At 41.5% G+C, this 26,322-nt stretch overlaps 1 protein-coding gene across 1 annotated transcript; it reads right to left on the bottom strand.

Annotated features, from left to right (window-relative positions):
- Window positions 1-7,558: 7,558 nt before the first annotated feature.
- LOC131237655 (CRM-domain containing factor CFM3B, chloroplastic) lies at window positions 7,559-25,318 on the bottom strand. The gene is made up of 10 exons (XM_058235545.1): window positions 24,374-25,318; window positions 22,071-22,566; window positions 21,457-21,587; window positions 19,834-20,271; window positions 18,289-18,445; window positions 17,916-18,208; window positions 17,349-17,408; window positions 9,668-9,751; window positions 9,359-9,583; window positions 7,559-7,774 (listed from the first exon to the last, which is right to left on the bottom strand). The coding sequence occupies exons 1-9, from the start codon at window positions 25,163-25,165 to the stop codon at window positions 9,488-9,490; spliced, it is 2,547 nt and encodes an 848-aa protein (XP_058091528.1). The 5' UTR covers window positions 25,166-25,318; the 3' UTR covers window positions 7,559-7,774; window positions 9,359-9,487.
- Between the last annotated feature and the right edge of the window lie 1,004 nt (window positions 25,319-26,322).

Raw genomic sequence — 26,322 nt, forward strand, 5'->3', positions numbered from 1 at the left:
CACTAGACTTTAGTCGAGCGCCACTCAACTGGTTGAGCACTACCCTCAACAAGTCGAGCAAGGCACTCAACCAGCCATGAGGAGAAAATCCCCATCACTTGAAAGGTAGATGGATTCCCCTCATCCGTAATGAGAGCGAATGTAGTATTCGAGTCATGTATGTATCTCGTCAGTAACTTGCGATTGGTGGATTTCTCCTCTCAAGTAATTTGCTCCACCTTCTCCTATACCTCTTCTTGTGGCCTAGCTTCTTCCTATGTCTCACTTTTTTTGACTTCGACATCAATAACTGTGATTTTTATGTTTTCTTATGCTCATCCTTGTGGACTAAGGAATTCTCATCAAACCTGACATCATAATTTATCGTGATCTTCTGTGTGACCTGCTCATTAAGCATGTATCCCTTCACACCATCATCATAGCAAAAAAATGTACACTTCTTCATCCTTTGGTCTCGCCTATGTCTCTCTACTAATGGTACATGAGAGTAAGCGTCACAACCAAATACTTGCATCCCTAAATAATCTACATCATGACCACTACACACTTCTTCTGAAATTTTACAACCGAACGAGGTAGATGGAGACCGATTCAATAGGTAGCAAGTTGTGTTAACAGCCTCAGTCCATAATTCATTGCCTAATTCAAGGTTGCTCAATATTCTTCGAGCTCTCTATAAGAGAGTCTAATTCATACATTCTGCCACACCATTCTGCTCTGTGCATAACTGTATTATGTTGTACAATCCCCTCATTTTTACAAAATTAATTAAATTTCTTTAAAGTGAATTCTTCACCATTGTCTGTCCTTAATATTTTTAACTTTTGTTGTTTACTTTTCCACCATCATCTTCCACATCTTTTCTTCTTTTTTTTTTTTCATAAAGGTGGAAGGGCACCATCTGTAAATTGTTGAAATGGATATAAGAGGATGTACAAAACGATTCAGGTGAGCTCCATAGAAAAACTAACGAGCCTCACATATTATATAAACCCAAAACAACAACAACAAAATACAAATCAACAAGCCATCCAAACAAACTATGAATAGCCTCCAACCATGGCAGCCGCCCACTATCCTGACTCATTAATAAAATATGGAGCCAAGCTGCAAGAAGCTTAACTGATTTTACTACCAAAGTACGCCTATTATGGGCACTATAAAACAACATCTAGCCCAGCCTTAGAGGATGATTCCTATTTTTAGCCTCGAAAAACTGTAGTACAAGGCAAGAAGAGGGCAAGGAAATAAGACTCCACGGTTAGGATCACTATCCCCACTGAAAGGTTCCTAGGCCTGCCTTGTCCATCATAAACATACCTCTCGCCTCCCTTGAAAGGGATGAGAGTAGCTTAAACAGCCTATTCGGGGCTCCACTGCTGCCTTAGTGGGCTAAGCAATCCGCTACCGAGTTGGATTCTTTAAAAATATGACTGGATTGGCAGTTAATACCTCTAATTACCTGACAGATTGCTTTCATATCGTACTAAATCTTCCAATGAGACACTAATCATGGATTTGTAATGCTGCTGACAATGATTTTTTAGTCTGACTCGATAATGATCCTCTAAAGGCCTTGGGATTTACATAGCTTGATCCCCTTCAAAAATGCTTGCACTTCTGCTTTCGTGTTTGTAACTCGATCAAAGTAGTGGTGGACTATGAAAATGAGGTTACCTTGATGATCCCTACAAATTTCCCCTCCTTCCTCTTCTGGGTTTCCCCTAGATGATCCATCTACATTGAGCTTCACTCATCCTTCTACCAGCGAAGTCCATCTGAGATGGCAAGGTTTCCTTTGACTTCCCTGTGTGAATGTGTTATCTGACACCTAGGCCCACCTATTTAAGGAAAGGGTAGAAACCCTCCTTTGGCATTTGGTGAGATAGCTCCCTAAGCCATCTTTTGATTCTAACAACAACTTCTAATATAATGATGGGTTTGTTATCAAATGTATTTGCATTTTTAGCCAACCAAAATTTCCACAAAATGATGCTTGGGGCTAGGCCTCACAGTATGAGAAATCTCGAGCTATCACTGGCTCTGCTGGTCCATCTACTTAGCCTTTGCTCTAGAGAGTGGATATGACCTTCATGAACATCAAAAATGTTGCTGAAGAAAGACCACACCTCTTTAGCTAGTCTACCTTGCAAAAAAGAGGATCAATGGATTCCTCATCAATCTCTGAGGATGAACTATTGATCTGGAAATGAGGCGCATCCAAGATGGGTTGTGTTTCTTCGCTGACTCCTTCAGAGGTGTTGCCTACTTTGCATGTTGGAATGAGGATGTCACAAACTACATCAGAGTTGCTATGCCCCTCTGTTTCTGCTATAGAGGAGGACGATTAGATTCCCTGATATGGCTGCCCATAGTGCAATTCACAGCATACACATTTTGAAATTGTGTGAACACCAAGGCGTTGCACCACCTTTTCCATTGGGATCCCTCTTTTCAACGCCTTCCATGCCAGCATGGATATTTTTGACAGAACAAGCTTGTGCCACACCCATTTCGACCAATACTGGTTATGGCTTCTACTACGTAAGACATTCCATGCCGATTTAATAGTGAATTTTCTTGATGGAGATGTTGTCCAGATTCCATGCCATCATCTGAGATACTTATCTTGCTCGTTCCTATCCTAGCAAGAAGACAGGAACGCAAATGATCTACGAACGGGGCCAGATTCCATCCATTAGGAGTGAGAAGGTCTTTTACCCTTCATGGACATGATTTTAACTGGAACTCTAACGTCATCTGCTTCTACACATAGCCCATTTCCTAGCCAGTTTTGCCTCCAGAGGTTTACCTCTCCTTTGCCAATCATCCACCCGGAGTTATGGATGGTGAAGGGAAGGTACCTAGCAATAGACTTATCCTGAGTGCATGGCCAAGGTAGGGTTTTGAATGAAGTGGGAGAAGTATTTAGCTTGGATAAATTTTGCCCACAAGGACTATCCTTTGAGAGTGGAGAAGCACATTTTCATGCAAAAGCTTTGCATGACCTCTCAAAGCCTCTTGATGCCCAAATCAACTTTTTTTTTGGGTGGCATATCCTGCCCCAGCTAACCCAGTGTCATTTCTTCTTCTTTTTTTTCTTATTTATTTATTTATTTATTTTGTCTATCTCTCCCCATATAAAGTCCACAGACATAGTTTTCATTTCTTTGCATATGGAGGCTGGAATGTTGGTTGTTGCCAAAGTGTGGATGGGTTGACTTGAAAGCACATGTTTGATTAGCACAATCCTCCTGACCTAAGTCAGTATTCTTAATTTCCATCCTACTATTTTCCTATAAGCTTTGTGTTTGAGATGATGGAAATTGAGAGCTTTTAGCCTTTTGTTCAAAATGGGGACTCCAAGGTATGTGATGGGGAGCTTCTCTTGCCTAAAGCCAGTATAGATGGGTGATTGTATTAATTCGAGATTGTGGGGCCTTTTCCGAGACAATGAAGCAAGTTTTCCTAGGTTTAATCCTTTGGCCTGAGGTGGCCTCGTATTTCTAAAGAAAACATTTGAGATTCTGAATAGATGTTTTACCTCCATTGATAAATACCATGGTGTCGTCTACAAATAAAAGGTGAGAAATCAAGGGGAGGCACAAGCAAGAAACATAGAAAAGCGAGCAAATACCTTGTTAGAAAAGAAGATGGATTCCCCTACTAAGGACCTCCGACGCTAGGATGAAGATTGTCGAAGGAGGGTTTCCCTGTTAGAGACCTCTTGAAGGTTAGAAGAAGCCTACCATTTTTCCATTTACTAATGTTGATAGCCATGTGTCTTTCCAACACATTTCCACCATGGCTAACCAATGCTTGTGAATCCAAACTGGAGAAGAATGCAGTTAATAAAATTCCACTCTATTCTATCATATGCCTTCTCCATATCTAGCTTGATAATAGTATTCCCTCCTCTTATCTTTCTGTCTATCTCTACTAGTAATTCGTTAGCTAGAGAAATATTTTCTTATATACTTCGGCCTTGAACAAAGGCAACTGGCTCTTCTAATATTAATTTAGGGAGGATCAAAGCTAGCCTGATCGCTATGACTTTGGATATGATTTTGTATAGGCAATTGCATAGACTTATTGGTCCGTACTACGAGAGTTTGGTAGAATTTGGTATCTTTGGGATGAAGCAGATGAGAGTGTTGCCTACGCTTCTGGGGACTAAGCCTCCTGTAAAAAAAATCATAGACTACCATATGAACATCCGCTCCAACTATTTCCCAGCTTAGGGTAAAGAAATTGTCCGTGTAACCATCCAGACTAGGAGCATTATCTCTTGGAATGCTGAAAGTTGCTGCTTTAACTTCCTCCAAATTCGAGATCCGTTTAAGCTCCTTCTTGTCTACATTTGTGACTAATCGTGGGATAGATTCCACTATTTTTCATGACCAAGGCCTAATACCAGCCAAGTACAAATCTTTGAAATAGCGAATCACTTCTGATTTGATTTCATTTGGAGATGAGAGGATGATACCTGACTCTGACTTGATTTGGTGTATGGTCACTTGTCGTCTTCTTTCCATAACTTAATGGTGGAAAAATTCCGTGTTGCGATCACCCTTCTGGAACCACTTGTTGCAAGATTTTTTGCTTCCAATAAATCTCTTCCTGTAGGAGGGTCTTTTCCCAACTGAGCTTTGGCGTCTTTCAATAAGAGGTGATGTTGATCTTATCCTGAAGAGAGAATGGGCGTGTTCTGCTGAGGTGACTGTGTCTTCTACATGTTTAACATTTTGGAAGGCATTCCCAAAAGCCTTCTTGTTCCAGTCTCGAAGAGCAAATTTCAGCCTATTAATTTCCATCCCAATTTGCCATCACTGGAGAAGAATTTACCTCTTCTCTCCATCTCTTCTTCACCACTTCTAGGAATCTATCATGAGTAGCCCACGTCTTTTGGAGTTTGAATTGACACGATGGCACGTCCTAATCTTCTTGGATATACATGTAGAGGGGGGAGCGATCGCACATGAAGCAAGTCAGATGTGAGACTTTGAAACAAGGGAACTCTCTCAGCCATTCCAAATTGATAATGGCACTATCAAGGCGGACCCATATGCGACTTGTGCCTTGTTTGTTGTTGTACCAAGTGAACCTAGATCTTATGAATCCAACGTCCATTAGGCATGTATCGTGTATACATTCGCAAAATTCTACCATGGATCTAAAGTCTGGGACTAGACTCCTTCCACTCTCACTCTCCTTAGTAAAGAGATGGGGTGGCTAAGGGAATCTGCCAGATTCTCTGGATGAGAATGTATGATTGAAATGAGAAGGGAAAGAGGCTATTAATAGCCCACAAACCTGATTTTCTAATAATTTAGGTCAGTCTATGGTTAAAAAGAGGATTGATGGCTAGATTTGAGATTGACACATATCAAGATCTCCATGGATGGGTGGGATGGTGAAATGGTAAATATAGGTCAAGGAAGGGGTATCGAAGTCAAAGCACATTGCCACACAATTTCACCTCATCCTTGGAGCAACTCCACATGCGTGGAGCTCACCCTGCTAAGGTGGGAGGGCTGCCACATCACCGGCGATTCCCTAGGAGCCGCCAGTGCCATCCAGGCTCTCCTGCTTTGACAGGTGAGCTCCACTATTTGTGTGGAGGCTCTGCCTCAAGCGGTGTGGAGTTGTTGTGTGCCCTGGATTCCGAATGGGCTTGGATTTCGGCTTGGTTTAGGCCTGGTTCTTGGCTTGATTAGGTGAGTTAACTAGGTTTATGGATTGGATCAGGTGACTAGGTGAGTTGACACAGCAAGTTGGCTCAAAGTGCGATTGATTTTTTCTTAGGTTTTGGCTTAGCCTTGACTCGGTTGATTTCAAGGCTCAGGAATAGGATTCCTATGCTTCAGGAGTTTGGTTTGGGTTAAGGTTTAGGATTCAAGTTAGGGTTCAGCTTAGGGTTTTGAATAGAATTTATATTGGGATTTGGACTGGGGTTAGGGTTATAGCCACTGGGTGTGGTTGATCCGATCCAATCAGCTTATTGACCTGAGGTGAGGTGTGTAAAACAACTTAATCCAAAACTTTTGTAACTTTCACAGCCATTAAGAAGTTTTTAATGGTGTAGTACCTGAAGGTGGGACACTTCAATTTTAGATGGATTCTCCTATGTATCCGGCTTTCGGCCTGTTTGGGCAAAATTAATTCCCAATAAACACTTATTGATTTATTTATTTTGAATTTCTTTTGTAAAATTGATTTTCAGTAGACATGTTTAGTGAACATACACAAGGTGGTCCCACACACAAACTTATAGTACTGTCTCTGACCCAATGTTCAATATGGTACAGCCCATTCTATTATATGTCACATTCAATTAAATCAAATTAAGCATATCATGGGTCCAACTTACATGTATCATGAACAAAATTTTAGTTTATTTGAATATCTAATTACCGCACTATATTGGATGATTTAACATGTAAATTATTCGGTGTCCCTATTTGAACAAATAGATGTTCACAAATAAAATGTCATGACAGATTAACCAATATAATTTTGGGACTGTTTACTTTGAGTTAAAGTGGGTCACATGTACAGTTTAAAGGATGGGTACTTAAAAAGTGCTTATAGGCTTTTGCATTAGGTGGATATTTGGGATGGGGTTGGGCATGCCTTTCAGGCCCATAAGATGAGTTGGGCTATCCTCGTCTCAGCTGATCGGGCTGGTGACTATATATTTCCAATATATATTATATTATAGAGAAGTACTCCAAGGCTACAAGTTATAGTGCACCTCGTACAGGTGGCCCATTGGTTTCATGATTAATAATACTGTCGTACCATAGGTTTCATGATCAATAATAGTCACCTCACAATGGACCATGCAAACATAAAAAACAAAAAACAAAAATAAGCCTAACCCTCAAATCAGCCTTTATCAGTTAAATGTAAGATGTTTTCTCATACTAGCTATCCAGTTCAAGAACATCAATCATATGATTATGATTATTCTATCAAGAATAATGTAGTACATGGTCCATCGGTGTGCCAAATTTTACTGTGTGATAGTAATAGATTTCAAAGATACAAATTATGACAATAGGGGCAAATATGACAAATTACCAACTTTCAAAGTGGTTTACATTTACGAAACAAGTTTTTGTGAAAAATGTGTTTGTTTTCAAATACGAGGACTTTTTTCCATACAAATTACCCAACAAAATTTTCAATACTGATCAAGTACTAAAATTTTAGCGCTCAAATTAATTTTCAGACCTTATTTTTCTGTTTACCAAACAGCACCTACCGTTTATTTAACTTATTTACTACTATCTAAAAAACAAAACAAAAAAACCTTATGGAAGTGCATCCAAACAAGCCATTTTGTCTTGAAGTTGAGTTGAGTTGGGACAAGTCTCCCAGTCAAGTTTGGTTGAGTCAAGTATTTGGGTTTTCAAACCATGGTGGCCACACCTGCAAAATGGACAGTAAAGCTTGCATTCGATGATAGCTCCTGGCTCCAATCCCGCAGTCTTATGTCAATTGATGGTGGGCTCAATTGGGTCACATGTAGGAATTTGTCACCAGATACTAGCCCTCGACAAAAATATTATGCAAATGACGATTATCAGTTATAGACGTACAGCTTCCAAGTTTTAGGAGGGCAGGAAATTGTTAGGCCTTTTCTTCAGAACAAATTTACAGAGGGTTGAGTTAAAAGCCAACAGACAGCTTGACATGGATAAAGGAATTTGATTACAAGACACTCTGATGGAAGAACCTCACTGCCGGACCCGATCCAAATTTCTCCCTTCTGCAGAGAAAATACATGTAAGATTAAACCATGTAACGAAATACTGATATTTTGTCAACGACAAGATAAAATTGACTACAAAGAAAAAAGAGGCAGACACCAATCACTGGATTCAGTTCTGAAATTTCAAACGGCAGGAAAGACTGAGACGGCATTTGGAGCACAAGCGAATTGATCGAGTTGCAGCACATCAGTTTGAAATGCATGCGTGTGTATGCCTGCATGCGTTTGTAAGTACAGGTCTGTGTGTGAGGGCCAGAGGTTTCAATGCAATTGAAGGATGAGTTACCATCCCACTAGCGCATTAGTAACAACATCCAATCCGTGCAAAAGGTTCGTTTGCCCCACCATTAAGAATACCTAATGAAAAATCAGGTCCATCCACTCATCATGTGAGCCACACCATTGACAAAATAGGCAGTTGCCAATCTGATCCAAAGTACATGTCTGACCTGCCTAATGAGTGGACCACCCATTCAGCCTGACTTTTGAGCTAGGTGGTCTTCATGGTGGAGGCAACCTGTTCAATGGGGTTGGATGTCAAACGCGCACGACGCATTGGCAATCATGACTTAGTTTGGATGAGAAGTTCGCAGTCCAACCACTTGCCTGTCAGACCTCAAAGAAAAGTCCCAAGCAACTAGCTGGGTCACTACCTGATGGACCAACTAGAAATACATGAGATTAACAACATGTCATGTGGGTATGATATACAAGCCATCCAAAAGGTTAGTCCCACCATAAGATCAACTGGGCAAAAATCAGACCGATCCACTCGTCATACAGGCCACACATTTGCTTTGGATCAAGTCAGTGGTTGTCCATTGTTTTCTACATTGTGGCTCACATGATGAGGGGATCAGCCTAAGTTTTTATTCAGGCATTCTTCATGGCTATAACTTCTTGCCCGAATAAGTTGCTCCTAAGAAGTAAGACCTCATACCAGTACAAGTAGCCCACAGACCAAAACCAGTAGGACCCACCCCAACTTGTTCCGACTCCATCAGAATCATTCATTCTGATTCAGTCTGGCCCCTGCACTGAGTTGCCTGGTGGCTTCCCTTTTTTTTTCTTTTTTTCTTTTTTCCTGCATTGATACTGAGTTGATGATATCTAGAACATAGTGGTACTCATGTCTGACACTTCATGTTTAAGTATAAATTTAGTACCGATGTGCATGTTTTGAAGGTAACTTCATAAGTTAGGAGCACCGACTGGAGACTGTCCAATCACAATAACAAAGAGCACCACCAAAGCTAGATCCAACTCTCCTCATGTGGCTTAGATGGGTGAGATCCAGGCCAGACATTAGGAAGGCCCAATCACTCATGTGCTGTGGGCAGTAAAATCAGGCTGAACCATTCATCAGTTCCAGTGTACATTTTAAAGTAGATAATTCATCCATTCTTTTTCAGTCTTTTTGTTTTCTTATGCATGCCACCGAGCAGATGACAAGTCTGATTTCAGGCCATGGCCACAACGTATCAGGGATGTATTATTTCCCATTAGTTAACCTTTCCCCCATGACACTACAGCATTCAAAGTGGGAAAAAATAAAATGGTGTTGAACAGGTCAAGGACTACCTTGTTTGGAGATGGATCAATTTGGTCGAAATGCACTCCTGCCACCAATGAAAAACTAAAAAATCGGTTTGCAAAATTGATACAATTTTCCACCGACTGGGACAGAGATCATTCTTCACATTAGATGACTCAAAACTTCAAACTTCCATCATCAACAGAACCAATGTTCTCCTCACCATCTTCTTCTTCTTCATCGGAGCACAGAAAGGAATCTTCATCTTCACTCTGCATGTAATAAGCATGAGATGTAATATACTGTTCCCTTGAACTTGCAATAAGAATTCATGTCTCAAAAACAGGATATCTCACCTGAGTGAACTGGGAGCCACCATCAATTCGGATCTCCTCACCTGAACTCCAGGCATTTCCATCCTCACTGTCTTTAGAATTGCCCTAGGGATATTTATGGGAAGAGACTTTGACATGACCATATGTAATATCTAAATATAAAATACTGAAAAAGAAGGAATAAAAGGAAAGGAGTGCATGAAACTTAGAAAAGTACAAAGAAAACATTCTCTGGCTTAAAATCATAACACTTTGTAATACCAGCTTTCTAACCCCACCCTTATTGCTAGTGGCTAGGGCTGTCGATGAGTCAGGTTTGGGTCAGGTCCTATAGCACCCATACCTGGGCTAACCAGATTCAAGTCTTGCTAGATCCGGGTTCGTACAGGTCTGCATATAGTTCTTGAAGACCTAGACCCGGATCTACCCATTGGGTACCCAACGGGTCTTTGGATCTAGATTTCGAGTTGGGTTTAGGACAAATATGAGCATTTATGCGGTTGGGTCCACCTGATGAAAGTATTAGATCACACAGCCACTTTAACACGTCCATGGTGTGTAAACAGGCTCTCTTACACGTGTGGCTTAGGAAACCTAATTTCTTTTAATCAATATATATATATATATATATATATATATGTAACAGGCTTTCTTGTTCACTGTCCATTTATTTCTAAAATCTGGGCATAATTCTGTGTGCGCTTCAGCATCTCTTGGTGTATTGCTGGCTCGGCGGAAAGTCTACTTCCAACGTGGCACGGGGCCAGTTTGGAAAAAAGGAGAAAGTGTATATGGAGAATGTCCATCCTTGCAATCTGGTGGTCTGTTTACGTTGAAAGAAACGAGAGATGCTTTGCATATTCCTCAAATTCAGCGGAGTCGATATCAGCTAAGGCTAAAGGTTTTATCATAGAATGGGTGGTTAATGTTCCCTTGTTAAAAGATTACGATTTTCGTTTTCTTGGAGCTTAGTGGTGTCTGCCCTCTCAGCAGGCACTCTCATCTTCCCGTCTCTGTTTTGTTTTCCTTCCATTAAAACCAACTGAACCCGACTAACCCGACCCGACCCAACTTTTAACGAGGTCAATGACATGCAATTGACCCAAACCCAACTAGACCCAATTTTTAACCAGATCCAAAAGGTGAGACCTAAAGCCAACCTGATTTCTTAACAGGTGATGGGGACATCACGCACACACGCACACTCACGCCGCCCCCCTACGCACGTACGCCAGAAGGAGGGCCCCACCGTCGATCTGAATCGATGACGACATCCAGGGAGGGCCTCCTAGGTAGAAGACAAAGTTTTGATTCGAAAAAGTGGGCCCGTCTGTCAAGAAAAGCCCATCATGGGATCTCATATCGTAGCCCACTAGTCAGATTGATTTTATATTTTAGGTTTTGCTTATTAATGTTATTTAGAACATCATGGACGCTTTAGATTTCTTTGATTAGTTTTTATTTTGATTTACTTCATCGCCAAGTAATAGGTTGCACACATGGCACGAGTTTTGGGGTATAGGATTTTCTTATAAATACGCACCCCTTGTAGCTTTTTTCATTGATTGAAGATTAATAAAAATTCTGCGTTTTCCTACTCTCTGAGTTATGAAGCCTAATTGTGTGTGAAGCCTTCCCTTCATCGAAGGGTTAACTACCGTGGTGCGAAGCCACATCTATCCCAATTCGCCCTCATCTATCGCCATCTCTACTACCCATCTTCTATCATCCCTTCTTCTCATCTCACCCCATCATCTACACCTTGAATCAATCATCTATTGCAGCAATTCTCCTCCCCACATCAGAATTTCAGAATCTGGCCCTACAGGAGGGCTGAAACTTCGGCGGAGCACCACGCACAAACCGTACATCGGATCGAGCTGAGATTTGGGGGTTTTGAAATCCATCTCTGGCCAACTAGGGCCAAGGTGGCCTTTTTCTGAATAGTGGGCCCCACACACGTGCGGCCGAGATCACACGCATGTGCGTCTGGGCCATTGTTGTTGTCCATGCGAGCGGTACTTTTCTGGTTCGTCTCTCTCCTCTCTTTCACTCTGCTTTTACCCAAAATCCCTAAACCTAACCCTAAATTACTCAAATCTTCAATTTTATGCCCCTTTTCTTACCTTAAGGTTCCTTGATTTGAAATTAGTGAATCCCTTGGATTAGGGACTGATTACTATGCATGTGTGGATGATTATTTCTTATTTTTTAGTATCGTTTGGTTCATAATTTTTATTGATCCAACTCTATCATGTGTAGGCCTGGATCCGCATAGATTCCCCATAATTGAATGTTTGGACTTTCATGTGGGATACGGAATTTGTGTAATTGTTTCTGAACTAACATGATCTTAAGCCTGAAATCTCGCATATCATATTTAATTTTCATGTCCTGCGTCAAATTTGGTATCAGAGCCTAGGTTTCTTGTAGGGGAATTCATTACATGTTTAGGGTTTGGTTGTTTGTCCATTACGCATCAATTCTCATCATATATGGCTGTTTAGAGGTCCATAAACCCTGACATAAGCTGCTGAAATTTTCTGCTATCCCCTTATTTGGATTATTTTAGAACTTAGTTTTCTATTTCTAGGTTTAGAAACTTTCCTGTTCTGTTTTTTTAGAAACTTTCTTAATCTGTTTTTAGAAACTAATTTCCTTTCCTTTTTCTTTTTTAGAAACTAGTTTACTTTCCTTTTTTCTTTTTTAGAAACTAACTTACTTTTTATTTTTAGAAACTTTCATTTTTCTTTTTCTTTAGAAACTAAGTTGGTTTTTTTTTAAGAAACTTTTCTAATTTGTTTTTTTTTTTATAGAAACTTTCCTAACTTGTTTTAAAAAACTTTCCTTGATCATTTTTAAAAACTAGGTTGTTTCTTATATATATATATATATATATATATATATATATATATATATATATATATATATATATATTGACAACTATATTGCTGAATTTTGGTTGGCACTCTACACTAAACATGGAACAATTGCAAGAGTCACTAAACAAGTTGTTCCAAAAGTTGGAGTTTATGATTAAGCGCTTGGAAATAGACCAATGCTTTGAACAGCTTGATGCACGCATTACCCAACTAAAGACCATCGTCAAGACAAACCCCACCATTGGGGTAGATGTCCAATCTCAGGCAGGTGACCTAAAGGATAAACAAATGAATGGAGTTGGTCAAGGAATCAATTATAGGTGTGTACCCGTGCACCCACCCCATGAGAGATATCAAGACCAATATTTTGCGGGGTACAACATGTGCGGCCTTTTGGCTGGAAAGAGTGCACCAGAGGTTAGTGTAGACTTACCAACTGAGGTTATTCCAGTAATGGATGAGTTACGTGATGTCTTTCCTAATGATCTACCGGATGAGTCTCCCCCTATGAGGGATATGGAGCACACCAGAACATGGGACACCGTAATACCTACAGCCGAGTTTATGTTTAATAGTTCTGTCGATAGGTCCACAAGTCTCAGTCCTTATGAAGCCGTTACTGGTTATAAACCTGAGAAACCTATTGATCTTGTCCCTATGTCACTGTCACATAGGCCGTCAGAGCCTGCAGAGTCTTTTGCGCATCACATTCATTCATGGCGTCAAGAAATCAGGCAGAAGATCACTACTAGTAATGAACATTACAAATTTTCTACAAGCCAATATAAACGTTTCAAAGAATTCAATATTGGAGACTCTGTGATAGTCCGCATCTGGCCCGAGCGATACCCTCCAGGAGCCGTTCATAAGTTACATGCGCGTAACGCTGAACCATTCAAAATTATAAAACGAAACGGTCTCAATGCATATGAGGTAGATCTTCCACCTTCTATGAGAATTAGTTCCATATTCAACATGGAGAATCTAGTTACTTTTCAGGGGATCACTGATACTTGGTCTGGCCCTTCGCCTACCCGTCCACATTCCCTATATTTATCCCTTGAACCATGACCCCTTCCCGACTCATTTTCCATCCTCTACCTCTCATACCCACTCTTCCTGACCTTTCTTCCCAGCCTCTGCCTCCCATACCTACCCTTCCCGACCCATTTTTTCAGCCTTTACGTCTCATACCTACCCGTCCCGACCCATTTTCCCAGCATCTACCTCCCATACCTACCCGTCCCGACCCATTTTTCCAGCCTCTACGTCCCATACCTACCCTTTCCAACCCATTTTTCCAGCCTCTACCTCTCATACCTACCCATCCCGACCATCTTCCCAGCCTCTACCTCCCATACCTATCCTTCTCAACCCATTTTCTCAGCCTCTACCTCCCATATCTAACCTTCATACACTCAAAAAGGAAATAAAGGATATTTTGGACCATCAGATAGTTTCAACGTCGGACGGCGGGTTAGAAGTACCTGGTTAAATGGAAGTCACGCCCAGCTTCAGACAGCACGTGGTTCACTGAGGAGGAACTTCAGAGACTTGATCCTGACATCCTGGAGCGGTTCAGGAATTTTATTTCGCCAGTGGCGAAATCTTCATAGCCGGGGAGAATTGATGGGGACATCACGCGCACTCACGCCGCCCCCTACGCATGTACACTAGGAGGGCCCCACCGTCGATCTGGATCGATGACAACATCCAGGAAGAGCCTCCTAGGTAGAAGACGAAGTTTTAATTCAAAAGAGTGGGCCGGTCAGTCAAGAAAAGCCCATCATAGGATCTCATGATCGTAGCCCACTAGTCGGATTGATTTCATATTTTAAGTTTTGCTTATTAATATTAGTTAGAACATCATGGATGCTTTAGCTTTCTTTAATTAGTTTTTATTTTGATTTACTTCATCGCCAAGTAATAGGTTGCGCACATGGCGCGAGCTTTGGAGTATAGGGTTTTCTTATAAATAGGCACCCCTTGTAGCTTTTTTCATTGATTGAAGATTAATAAAAATTCTGCTTTTTCTACGCTATGAGTTGTGAAGCCTAATTGGGTGCGAAGCCCTCCCTTCATTGAAAGGTTAATTACCGTGGTGCGAAGCCACATCTATACCAATTCGCCCCCATCCATCGCCATCTCTACTACCCATCTTCTACCATCCCTTCTTCTCATCTCACCCCATCATCTACACTTCGAATCAATCATCTATTGCAGCAATTCTCCTCCCCACATCAGAATTTCAGAATCTAGCCCTATAAGAGGACTAAAACTTCAATGAAGCACCACGCACAAACCGTACATCGGATCGAGCTGAGATTTGGGGGTTTTAAAGTCCATCCCTGGCCGACCAAGGCCAAGGTGCCCTTTTTATGAACAGTGAGCCCCACACATGTGGGGCCGAGATCACACGCATGTGCGTCTGGGCCATTGTTGTTGTCCACACGTGCTGTACTTTTTTGGTTCGTCTCTCTCCTCTCTTTCACTCCGCTTTCACCCAAAATCCCTAAACCTAACCCTAAATTACTCAAATCTCCAATTTTATGCCACTTTTCTTACCCTAAGGTTCCTTGATTTAAAATTAGTGAATCCCTTGGATTAGAGACTGATTACTATGTATGCGTGGATGATTATTTCTTATCTTTGAGTATCGTTTGATTCATAATTTTTATTGATCCAACTCTATCATGTGTAGGCCTGGATCCGCATAGATTCCTCTTAATTGAATGTTTGGACTTTCATGTGGGATATGGAATTTGTGTAATTGTTTCTGAACTAACGTGATCTTAAGCCTGAAATCTCGCATATCATATTTAATTTTCATGTCCTACATCAAATTGTCCAATAAATTGGACCCAGACCCGCTAAAACAGGACCGGTTCCATCAGATATCCACAGATCCTGGTACCCATTGACAGCCCTACCAGTGGCACCCATTCTTTCCACTTTTGGTAGGACAAAGTTGTATTTCTTATTTACATAATTAGGAGAAATGGGTGCCTCTAATAATCAAGGTGAGTGTCAATAGAAATTCCTGTTCTCAAAAATTGCCACACTATCCACAACACCCAACAACCTAACAGTGGGCCAATCCAAAAACAGTTTGGGCATGTTTGGATATGCCGTTTGGGTAGTATTGTATGGTGGTAAATGCATATTGAGGGGAATGCGGTGTTTCTTTTGGGCCCAGGATTGGGATGGTTTCCCGCCCTCAAAAACTGAGACGTCATGTTGAGGGGTTTACACCATTCTTCTGGCGAATCCAGAGCATGATATGGCTGGATTTGCCCAGACATGGAAATGACTGTTGAAGTATTATTGTGGAAAGGGGAGAATGGTATATCATGTTCTTGCATTAGGGGGCAGTAGTTATAAGCGGTAGATGTGCCTGTTATTTTTTTTGAAAGATAACGAAATTTATTAATCACTAAGCTCAAATACAGCAAGCAAGAAAGAGAGAAAAGGACGCTGAGACAGTGACCCAGCTAAACAGCTAAAAAATCCAAATTACAGCCCTTGAGTTTGGGAGCGGAAACAGCCCATTCACAAATCAGCAATCTGGCTCTAAGGGAGATGATATCCCAGGACTTCTTGGTGTTGTTGAAACACCTAGCATTCCTTTCCTCCCACACCACCCACCGTGTAAGGTAGATGCACCTGTTATCTCGGTGAGAAAGATTCCCTTGAAACTTCCAAGGGGGTAATGTCGCGCAGTGGCCGGAATCAGTTACTTCCATCGACTGGAATCAGTATGTACCTCTGCTCCGATCGTGTCCTCTACGTGCCCAACTATAGAAGAAACCCATTTTTTCAGACGATCTTATTACGTGCTATTTATTCGTGTAAAAACCTATTTTCAGGTTCGGCAGGGCGCTACCGTCGGCAAGAGAGATAGAGGTGGGTTGTCTTCTAACCAGAAAGAAAGGAACGCCCGTACTGGAGCTAAACCCATTTTAAGCCCAAAGAAAGAAAACACAAGTTGATTACATTCATCTCCGTACTCTGATGTTGTTCTCTCGCGGATGCTGATGATGGAATGGTGAGTAGGGATGGGTTTTTCTTTCGGGCGATATCCATGTAATACGGACTCGTCGACGTTCCTCACCCATGTAACTTCTCTCCAAACTTCCACTCAATGATGCAGAAGGGTCGACCTATTTCTATACGCTGAAGGTTAAAGGGAGATTCCAAACATGGTCAGTGGAATCACCGACCATGATTGCTAGAGAGAATGTCCTCCCCACCTCCATCTCTGTCCTCACCCGTGCTGGTGACCTATGCATGGAATTCACTGCATATAGTCCATGTCCAGAGAAATATGAATGAAGCTGCAGAAAATAGGTAAAATGGTTTCCAAAGTGAGTGCAACTTCTACCAACATTAGCACTGGACGGGTCACCACAAAGCCAAGTCCATTTCAGGTCCTTTGGATGACCATCGAAACAACATTTTACCTCAACAACAAAATGGGTATTGTTCTATCCAAACAGAGGGATTACGTGGTTCTTATGGGATCAACAGACATTTCTTGCAGATCCAAACAGACACCTCCTCCACCCTTCATTACTGCCTAAACCCATCCAACAATTGATGTGATGTAAGATTCCATTCACAACAGTACAAGACGATCCAAACACACCCTTAGAGATTCACAAAACAGATGAGAAGACTTTAAAACATATCCAGAAAATCACAACCCAAAATCCATCACCGGAAAGGAAAATGGTCAAGACAACAAATTTAGGCAAGAGAATGAATCCAACGATTTTCAATTTACAAAATGAATGTTGTAAGAATAACAAGGTTCCACTTACAAGTTCTGATCTCATCTGCTCTATGGTACTCTCCAACTCAGATATGTGCTGACTAAGTGCCTGAAAGAGTTTCAAAATTCAAATTCATGAGTGAACATAATGAGAGCACGTTCACAGGAAACATAAAGGCACAAGACATATACTCATGTTATCATTTTCGAGGAAATATAGAGCGTTTGATAGAGAAATTTTCTCAGCACAACAAACTGTAATTTTTGGGGTCCCATCTTTTGGTGATCCAAACTGTTCATTTGGTGGGCTCAGGCAACTTGTGAAAGGGAGATCGGATACCCCAAAACATCTGCAATGGATACTCCTGCCTATCCAATTGGGCCCCTAATAAATGTAGAACGTGGGCCATAATTGTCTGTTTTCAAACCACCACAGTGTGGCTAGGATCATCTGATCGAGAAGATATTGGGGCATCAATCATCCCACGATGGGCCCAACCAGATGAATGCCTTAGGTTACTAGAACACTAATCTCACCTGCAGTGTGGAAAGCCTGAACAAAAAATGGCTTCTATTTATCATTTAAGTTGCAAACTAACAAAGAAAGGGCAATTACCTCATGCCGTTGCATTGCAACAGACCGCTTCAATGCTTTTGCCTTCGTTAGAAGGTTTCTCGGCCTTATGCTAATTGGCCGCTGGTAATTCTTCCCACGGTAATAGATAAGCGCGTAACCTTTAGGAACTCTTTCAATTGCTACCAATATTCCACCGCTCTCATATTCCAATAACCTTGCTGTGTCTTCAACAAATGCAAGGGTCTTCTGCTTGGAGATTAGTTTCACCAGTTCTCGATGCTTCCAATGCAAGTGCATGTTCTCAATAACACCGTCGAAGACACCACGAATACCTGACAAATAGATCACAGAAAGATCATGAGCTGTTAGAGTTGGTATTCAAGTTGGACGATTAGCATGAGGAGAAACCTACCAAGGGGTAAGTATGCCTTCATTCTCAAACCCACTCTTCGGAACATAAACCGTTCTTCATCAGTTATTGTTTCCTGATCGTCAGAAGGTCCAACTGGAACCATGGATGCCTCGATCTTTGATAGCAGTTTCTCCGCTCTTAGTTTCTTGGCTTGGGCCTGTTCCATATAATGAATGCCCAAAGTTAGTCAACATGGAACAGACAGTTAGGTTGTGCTTAGAAGTGCATTCCAACCACGTTTAGGGTAGCATGAGGGTTTGATGACCCTCAAATCCCCCTTTTCCTGGCCCAGTCAGTAAGGTCATGAAAATGAAATATCTCAACTTATTTATCATAATGAATTTACCTGGACCTACATGATATTCTTTTAGTATTTCTAGGATCAGGACTTATATTAGGAGGCCTAGGGGTGGTATTACTTACCAATCCAATTTATCCTACCTTTTCATTGGGATTGATTCTTGTTTATATATCCTTTATTCCATATTCCATCTAACTCCTATTTTGTAGCTGCTGCCCAGCTCCTTATTTACATGGATATGGTGGCATTTGGATCTGCAAGTCTCATTTTGTGGATTTGAGAAGTCCCCATAAGCCACAGATTTGGGGCAAATCCAAATCACCATATCTCTCACCCCAAAGAGCGCCTTACACAAGCGGAGTATTGATTTGTGTGGAAAAGGTGAAAAATCGATAGTCAGCCTGATGGGTTTTGCTCTGGCATTGCTATAAATGCTCCCAAATCCAATAATGCAAAGCTTCATTCCCAAACAGTGGACTTTGGGATTTGCCAAATCTACATCCAATGGAAATCGATGAATTTGGCAAGTTCATAGATTCATCAAATCCAGTCTCATTTCCTTGATCCCAAACAGGGCCTAACGGAACATGGAACAGCTAATCTATTAGTTTGGGGGAAATCAACTCCTCCAAGTGCAGCATTCTCGGCACCTAAGTTCACCTTAGGTTCAAGATATTAACATCCAGAATGCAAGGATGCTAGAATTTGCTCTAGTGAAAGTTCTAAATGCAGAAAAAAGATGAGATTTGTAAGCAGGAAACTAAATTATTAACATTACATCAATGGAAAGGTGAATACAAAATTCAAAAACACCAAGTTATGAAGCCCATATCCTATATTTCAAAAAGGAATTATAGGGTTCCAAGCCTCAGAATAAGTATAATGTCCGGACGGCAAGTCCTTACAAGTGGGACCCATCAACGATCTAGCCTGTTGATCTTGGATGGACCACGCAGCAACGGGACAATCCTAACATTTTGATCAAAAGTCTGGATCGAAGTATGGCAAATTTCCACATGGAATGGAATTATGGGAAAAAGAAAGTCAAAGATTGGACAGCAGGACCTGCAAATCTGGGCAAGTTTTGTTACCATCGACGGTGGATCCCGTCAGATCAATCTACTTGATAACTGTGGGCCACAGTTTTATATAATGAATGCAACAGGACACACCAATGCCTAATATGCAATGCACAAACTGCTTTGCATGATCGAGCATTTGAATGAGAGAGAGATCTGACTTACAACAGCTAGTTTATGTTCAATCCTTTTGACCACCTTTGCAGTCTTAGCTCTAGAAGCTTCTTCTTTCATTTTCTCATGTTCTTCGGTAGATACTTCCCTTCCCCATCGGGCCTGAGCCTCAAGAAATTCAGCTAAGGTACCTGCAGCGGCCTGTCCTTCAGTTAAACCCATATGAGCTGTCCCAACTTCTGCTCGAAGCGATCTCTCTTCAACATCTACATTATCTTCTGTCCATTCTGATCTTTCTGATAAAGCAGCGACTGCGCTTGTGAGACCAACTACTCCAGTACGTGCTTTCTCTTCAACATCTTGGATATCTTTTGTCAACTCCTGCCTTTCTGCCAGAGCAGCAGCCACACTCGTCGGAAGAAAATCCTTTCCACGGTATATGACAATGTAATATTTGTTACGGAGCAGTAAGATGCCTCCTGTTAACATCTGCAAGATAGTAGTATAATTCAGAACCAATATGGCTAAAATGTTCATGCTGACAAATCACATTTGTATGTACAAAAGAATTGATATTGTTCCAGTTTCTCAGCAGAACCAGTGCATTGTGCATTTGGGTGGCTCAGGAAACAAAAACCATATCGGGCAGGTTTCTGTATTCCATCTTTTCAAGCCCCAAATCAAAAATGAGATAAGAACAGCTCTGAGCTTTCGTCACCTCAGTATTGAATTAGTGGACCACATCACATCCACTGCCCAAAGTAGAAATTTCAAATTTCCAAACATGCCATGAACGAGTTTATCCTTTTGCAGTCAGGAGGGCATCATAAAGAACCCATATTAATCTGATGTAACAAGTCATGCCTAAAGGAATGCTATTTTTTTATTCATATTTGTAGGACATGGATAACCATATATAAAACTTGGCAATGATTTCTGAGACCATTCCACTAGAATATAGATGCATGATACCCCTGATGGATGACACATGCATCACCACCTCATTCAAGCACCAGTTGAATGTACTATGACCAAAGTTCTTTAATAATTATAGAAATGCAAGACTACTTGCACAAGTAGGATGGGAAGAATCTGCTAATGCAGGTAGAATTTGAAGGCTACTCATGGGCAGAGTTGCCATCAAGGCACACGAGCGTGAGATCCAATCTGTTCATGAAGCGAGCTTCTCTGCGTATGCATCCCTGACCCAAGAATTAAGGCTATCTGTCATCAAGCGGACAACAGTTGTATGTTGAACATGGATCATTTCTTAGCTTTTTTAATCATCATTTTTTACAGATGTGTCACCCACCTGGATGATCAGATCAGTCTGATTTCTGGGCAAGGGCACGTGTGGTGGGCCCCACCTGAGTTACAAGAGTACCCAAATAACATTGAATTAAAAAAATCCAGTCTCACTTAACCAAGTGAGAATATGTACATGAAAGGCATAACAGGAGAGGAACACATCAACAAGTTGCAAAACAACATTGTTTTATACAATGCATGCCAAAAAAAAAAAGGTCCCATCGCCAGAAAATGCATGTATGTATCTAACAACTGAGGCTCAGTAGCTTATGAAACAAGATTTCACAACAAATGCACCCTTGGAAATTTAGGCTACCAAGTTAAAAATCTTGTTACATAACCAAGCCAAGAAAAGAAAATATGTACCTTTAGCTCTTCAGCCATTAATTTATTGTTCGTGTTCTGGATTCCTCGCTTGACAGCAATCTTCACAACTAAGCTTTTCTCCCAAAGTTTCACAATAGCAGCTGCCAAGCCTTGATGATTCCTGTTTCTCCCTTCATAGAGCAGTCAAGGGGGGTAAATGTTATAATAAGTCCAAGATAAAACATCAAGGCAAAGGATCAGACACTGGCCCTTCCCAAGGATATGCATAGCATCCCCTCTGGTTTTCAGTATGTACAAGGAGACCGTGGATCCAATTGTCCCTACCATATATGGATCACACCCCAAAAAATCCCCGTGTTGGAAGATCCTAGCCTTTCCAATCTTGGATGTTTTTTCGTTGAATGTGGGACGTTGAAGTTTTCTCCTTAAATGACCATTTGAAGGGGAAAGGACAGAACTGCCAGATGAAGGAGATTTTTGGGTCATATTCCATCCAGTGTGGAGCTCATCGAATTAAGAGCATGGACCGCCAAACCATAGGCCCACTAATACAACTAATAACCCAAGATACTACATATCCCTCGGTCGAGGATCATGTATTGTAATTCCGCTTCATTCAATTATAACCATGAAGTATCGTGACTGAACAGTACCAAGGGCAAAATGACAAGGAAGAGATCTAGCAAGCTTCCGTAAGCTGGTCATTTCGGCATTTGTTAGACGTGGTCGCATTCCTGTAGGAAGAAGTCTAAAAGGCGTCTTGTAACCAGGAATATGCTGAGGCAGCAAATCTGCATCTACAGGTAAAAACCCAGTTCCCCACCAATCAACGAATCGAGGACCCAACCCATCTAGAAGGCTATTGTATTCTGCTTCCTCCTCTGTCATTCTTTCAGCAGGGATTGGACTCGTAACAGATGGGTTGACCTTTTCTGCTGTAGAAGAAATTGCATGACTGCCATTCTCTGTAGCTGAATCATCTGCAGACGAAACATCTGGAACAAATGGTGCATCCCTACCCTGCAAGATATTCTGAGTGCTTTGGGTATCTGAAGATGGAGATCTTGAGGAAGGTCCTTCATAGTTACTTCCCCGATACACAACCATCACACTCCCAGACCTCCATGTAACCAAGCCTCCTGTTCGACGCTGGCCAGGATAAGACATGAAAACAAGGCATCTCAAAATCTGGAAACACTTATACAGTATAAAGCATCACAAATAAAGCAGGATTGCTAACTCAGCACATCTATAATGCAGCCACTCTACATGCAACCACATGTGCCAAGCTGGAGCTAAGTGTCATCATGTAGAGAATTGACAAGTGTAGGAGAGATTTGACAGCATAAAGAAACTTGGCCGAGTTTTTTTCAGCTGTCCACTCATTTCGTACACTGCCAACTTGATGAGTGAGCCAGTCCATTTTCTGGGTCAGGGCCCTTTTTTTTCAGCCCTCAATTTGTTTCGTATTGTGTCACAGTAATGCAGAACTAGGCTGGAAAGACATCAGTTTTTTAGAAAATTGAAAACTTAAATACCAATTTGAAGCCCCAAAGAAAACCACAACTGAATAAAGAGATTCACATGCAAGGCATAAGGAAGAAGAATAATATCTCAGCATTTTTTTTCCATTAAAAAAAATAGCATAATAATCCTCCTTATGGCTCTAACCCATATATATAAACACGTATGCTTCTTCTTTTTTTTCTTTCTTCATTGCATGGGATAAGTTAACTGGGCCAGATACACACAAGGTCTGAAATTGGGTTGCATCACCCACCTCATGAGTGGACCATCCTGATTTTTGGCCAAGGCATCCACATGGAGAGGCCCACATCATGGGCACCTTGGATGTTCAGGACGAGCCAACTTGGGACATGTGGCAACATGTACCCAGGGTGGACATGCAAAGGTGTAGAATTAGCAAACATCATAGGGAATACTCAGAATATTAGATGATAAGACCATTGCATAGAAACTGATGAAAGAACAAGGAACCTACGAAACTCTCAATGAATAATGCAAATGTGGAAGAGAATTTGGGTGAAGCTCATATAGAAAGGATTCTACAAGATACTCTGAATTTTATAGAAGACTCTAGAAGGACTGAAAACAATAAGTCTTCCCATTGCTTCAGGAAACGATGCATTTCTTATAGACATTTTGTTTTTGACAAAAACAAACACCACCTAAAATCAACACAAATATAGCTTGCATGAACTAGCAAAGAGTAACCATGCATACTGAGCCCCAGTAGATGTACGTGGGGCCCATGGCGTAATGCTCCAGATTGTTAACATATTGCACCCCCACAGTGGATGGGAAGATAGCCCCTTGATCTTTGGCCCATTTTCCATTGAACATGGGCTGTTACCTTTTTTCCTTAGCCGTCCATTTATAGGCCATTGATCGAAGGGTTAGGATCTTCCAATGTGAATTTCAGCCATCCTCGATCCATGTGGGTCCCATCAGAGTAACAGTGTACTCATTGAAACAGTGGCCCTGAAAGTGCAAAATCTGAGGCAATAATCTCTCACTAGCAAACTAGTTCATATTCACAATTTGATCCTAATTACTAACAATCAAACCATAAGTGGATAATACAATTCCTGAAACCTGGAGTTTCTAAAATACATTCGGGTTTTCCATTTGTAGGGTGGGGCCCATCACCCATGGTTCAGTGATTCAAACCATTGATAGGATTGGGCCACACCTTAGATGGCCCATAAAGCAAAAATACCACAGATTGTAAGATCCTAACCAAATAGAAAATTCCACCTCCTTTGATAGATTGTGAATAGTTCACTTCATTTTCTTTCCTAACCATCTATTTACCGGGCCACCTATTAAAGGGATGGAAATGCAGGGCAATCAAATCAATGGTTGTGATCACTGAACCATGGGCCGCTCTCGAACAAACTGAAAGCCAGGATTAAATTCATCCAAACCCACAAACCTCAACAATCTCATGTGCCGTCCTCATGTCATGGGCTAGCGATTCATGGAATTTAAGCCTCACGAGCTCCGACTTGCGCCATGTCTGGTGTATCTTCTCAAGAACTGCCTGCGTCACGCCAGCTTTTGCTACACTGACCCGCTCCCTCAGCACCATCCCTTCTCTCCGCAGCCGCCTCAGCTCCGAATCCTCGATCGTCAGCTCCGCCAATGTAGGCGCCTTCACCCGCTTCTTCCTCACACCCCTGTCATCCACCTCCCTACTCCCATCATCCCCTCTCTCCCACGGCAAAAGGGTCTCGTCGCGCTCGCTTGAAACAATCGTATCAGGGCGGGCCCAGCTCCGCTGGAGCAAATCACCCAACTTCTCTTCGCCGGCCCACGGCAAGCCATCTGAATTGCCATCGCCATTGCCATTGACGACCACGTCCTCATCTTCATCGTCCGATTCCAACCCAAGATTGCGGAGTCGGTGGACGATCCGTTCGATAGCAGAGCGGGCCTTGTCAGTGTCGAAGTAGCGGGTCTCGGGAGGGGCATTTTGGGAATTAATTTTCGGGTCTGGTTTGGAGGGGGACCATTTCTGGAGCCAGGGAGAAGAATGGGGAGTGGTTTTTTTAGGGGTTGGGGGGTGGTAGGGATATTTTGGGTTTTTGGTAGGGGTATTATGGGAATTGTAGTTTTGGAGGGAAGAAGAGGAGAAGAAGAGGTGTTTGAAAGGAGAGAGGGGTTTCTTGGGAGAGGAAAGGAAGAGAGAGAAAGAAGAAGGGTATGAATGGGAAGAAAGAGCCATTCGTATTTTGGGAAGGTTAGTTCCAACGGCGAGGGGTATTATGGGAATTTTCAGCAAAATATGAAGAAGAGGGAAGCATCTCTCTCCGGGGATTGAATTGCGCAGCAGCGGATAAGGGGTGGCGCGTCGGATATTTTTTTGCTGAAGCAGAAGGCAGAAGTCTACTCGCAAACTTACTTGCAGTCACACGTGTGAGAAATATTAGACAATGATCATCCTCATGTAAGTGCACTTGCCCTCGCACGTGGAAAGAGCGAACAAAAGCGTGAGTCGCGATCTCCGCTTGGCAGATTAAATGGATAAAAGTAGACGGATACGATTGTTGGATGGGCCACACGTGTATAAAAGAGATCAATGGTTTAAGAGAAATTGACGAACGGTCCAAATTGTAGGTAAACGGCTCGCCCATCTGATGATCCAGTCGGTCAGATTTTTCACATTTGGAATATGGACAATGGGGATCACCTGATGAGTGGAGACCAACCATATCCAAAGGAAAATAGTTAAATGATATGCCTGGTATTCAAGGTGCGTGTGAACGCCCTCCCCGTGAAGTAGCACGGAGAAATCATGCTCATGAGATTTTGTCTTTTTTTCATTTCTAGATTTTAGACCTAAAACATGGGATTAATTCAAAGGTAAAACTGAGTCGTAACTAATCAAAAAAAGCTACTGGCTGGAAATTATAAAATCACTTTACAAGTAAGGGAATTCAACTTAAATAACTCTCACAATTGATTTATGATCATAAATTTTGAGTACAAGCTTAGGTTATTGATAGAGAAAGTTGTTAGGCATTCATCTTTATTAATGCATAACATGGTTATTATTTTAAAATTTGGAGGAAACTTTCAATGTTATGTAATTATGTCACTAAAGGAGGCAATCGAGGACCAGGTATGCAAAAGTGAAAAAGTGCACGATACAATATAAAGCCAAAAAGATAAATAAAATCAAGCCATACTTCGCAAGTGTTTTAGTCCTTGAGTTGATTGAAATTGAAAAATATTTAGGATAGTAATAAAGCAAAGAGAGAGTAGGGTTAATTCATACTATGCAGGCTTTTTGAGGTCTTAAGTGGATAAAATGAAAAGAACGGATGTAGAATAAAGGTACAAGTGTATGGATAATTGAAATTGTTAAGTAGATTTTAGTGC

This window comes from Magnolia sinica, chromosome 2 (assembly GCF_029962835.1).
Source record: "Magnolia sinica isolate HGM2019 chromosome 2, MsV1, whole genome shotgun sequence".
In the NCBI taxonomy this organism is placed as follows: Eukaryota; Viridiplantae; Streptophyta; class Magnoliopsida; order Magnoliales; family Magnoliaceae; genus Magnolia; species Magnolia sinica.

Excerpts from the sequence above, each read along its gene's own strand:
- LOC131237655 (XM_058235545.1), bottom strand. The coding sequence starts at position 25,165 with ATGGCTCTTTCTTCCCATTCATACCCTTCTTCTTTCTCTCTCTTCCTT. Across the intron at positions 18,446-19,833 it reads TTGAACATAAACTAGCTGTT|GCCCAAGCCAAGAAACTAAG; the intron begins GTAAGTCAGATC and ends TATATGGAACAG. Across the intron at positions 9,584-9,667 it reads GTGGCTCCCAGTTCACTCAG|AGTGAAGATGAAGATTCCTT; the intron begins GTGAGATATCCT and ends TATTACATGCAG.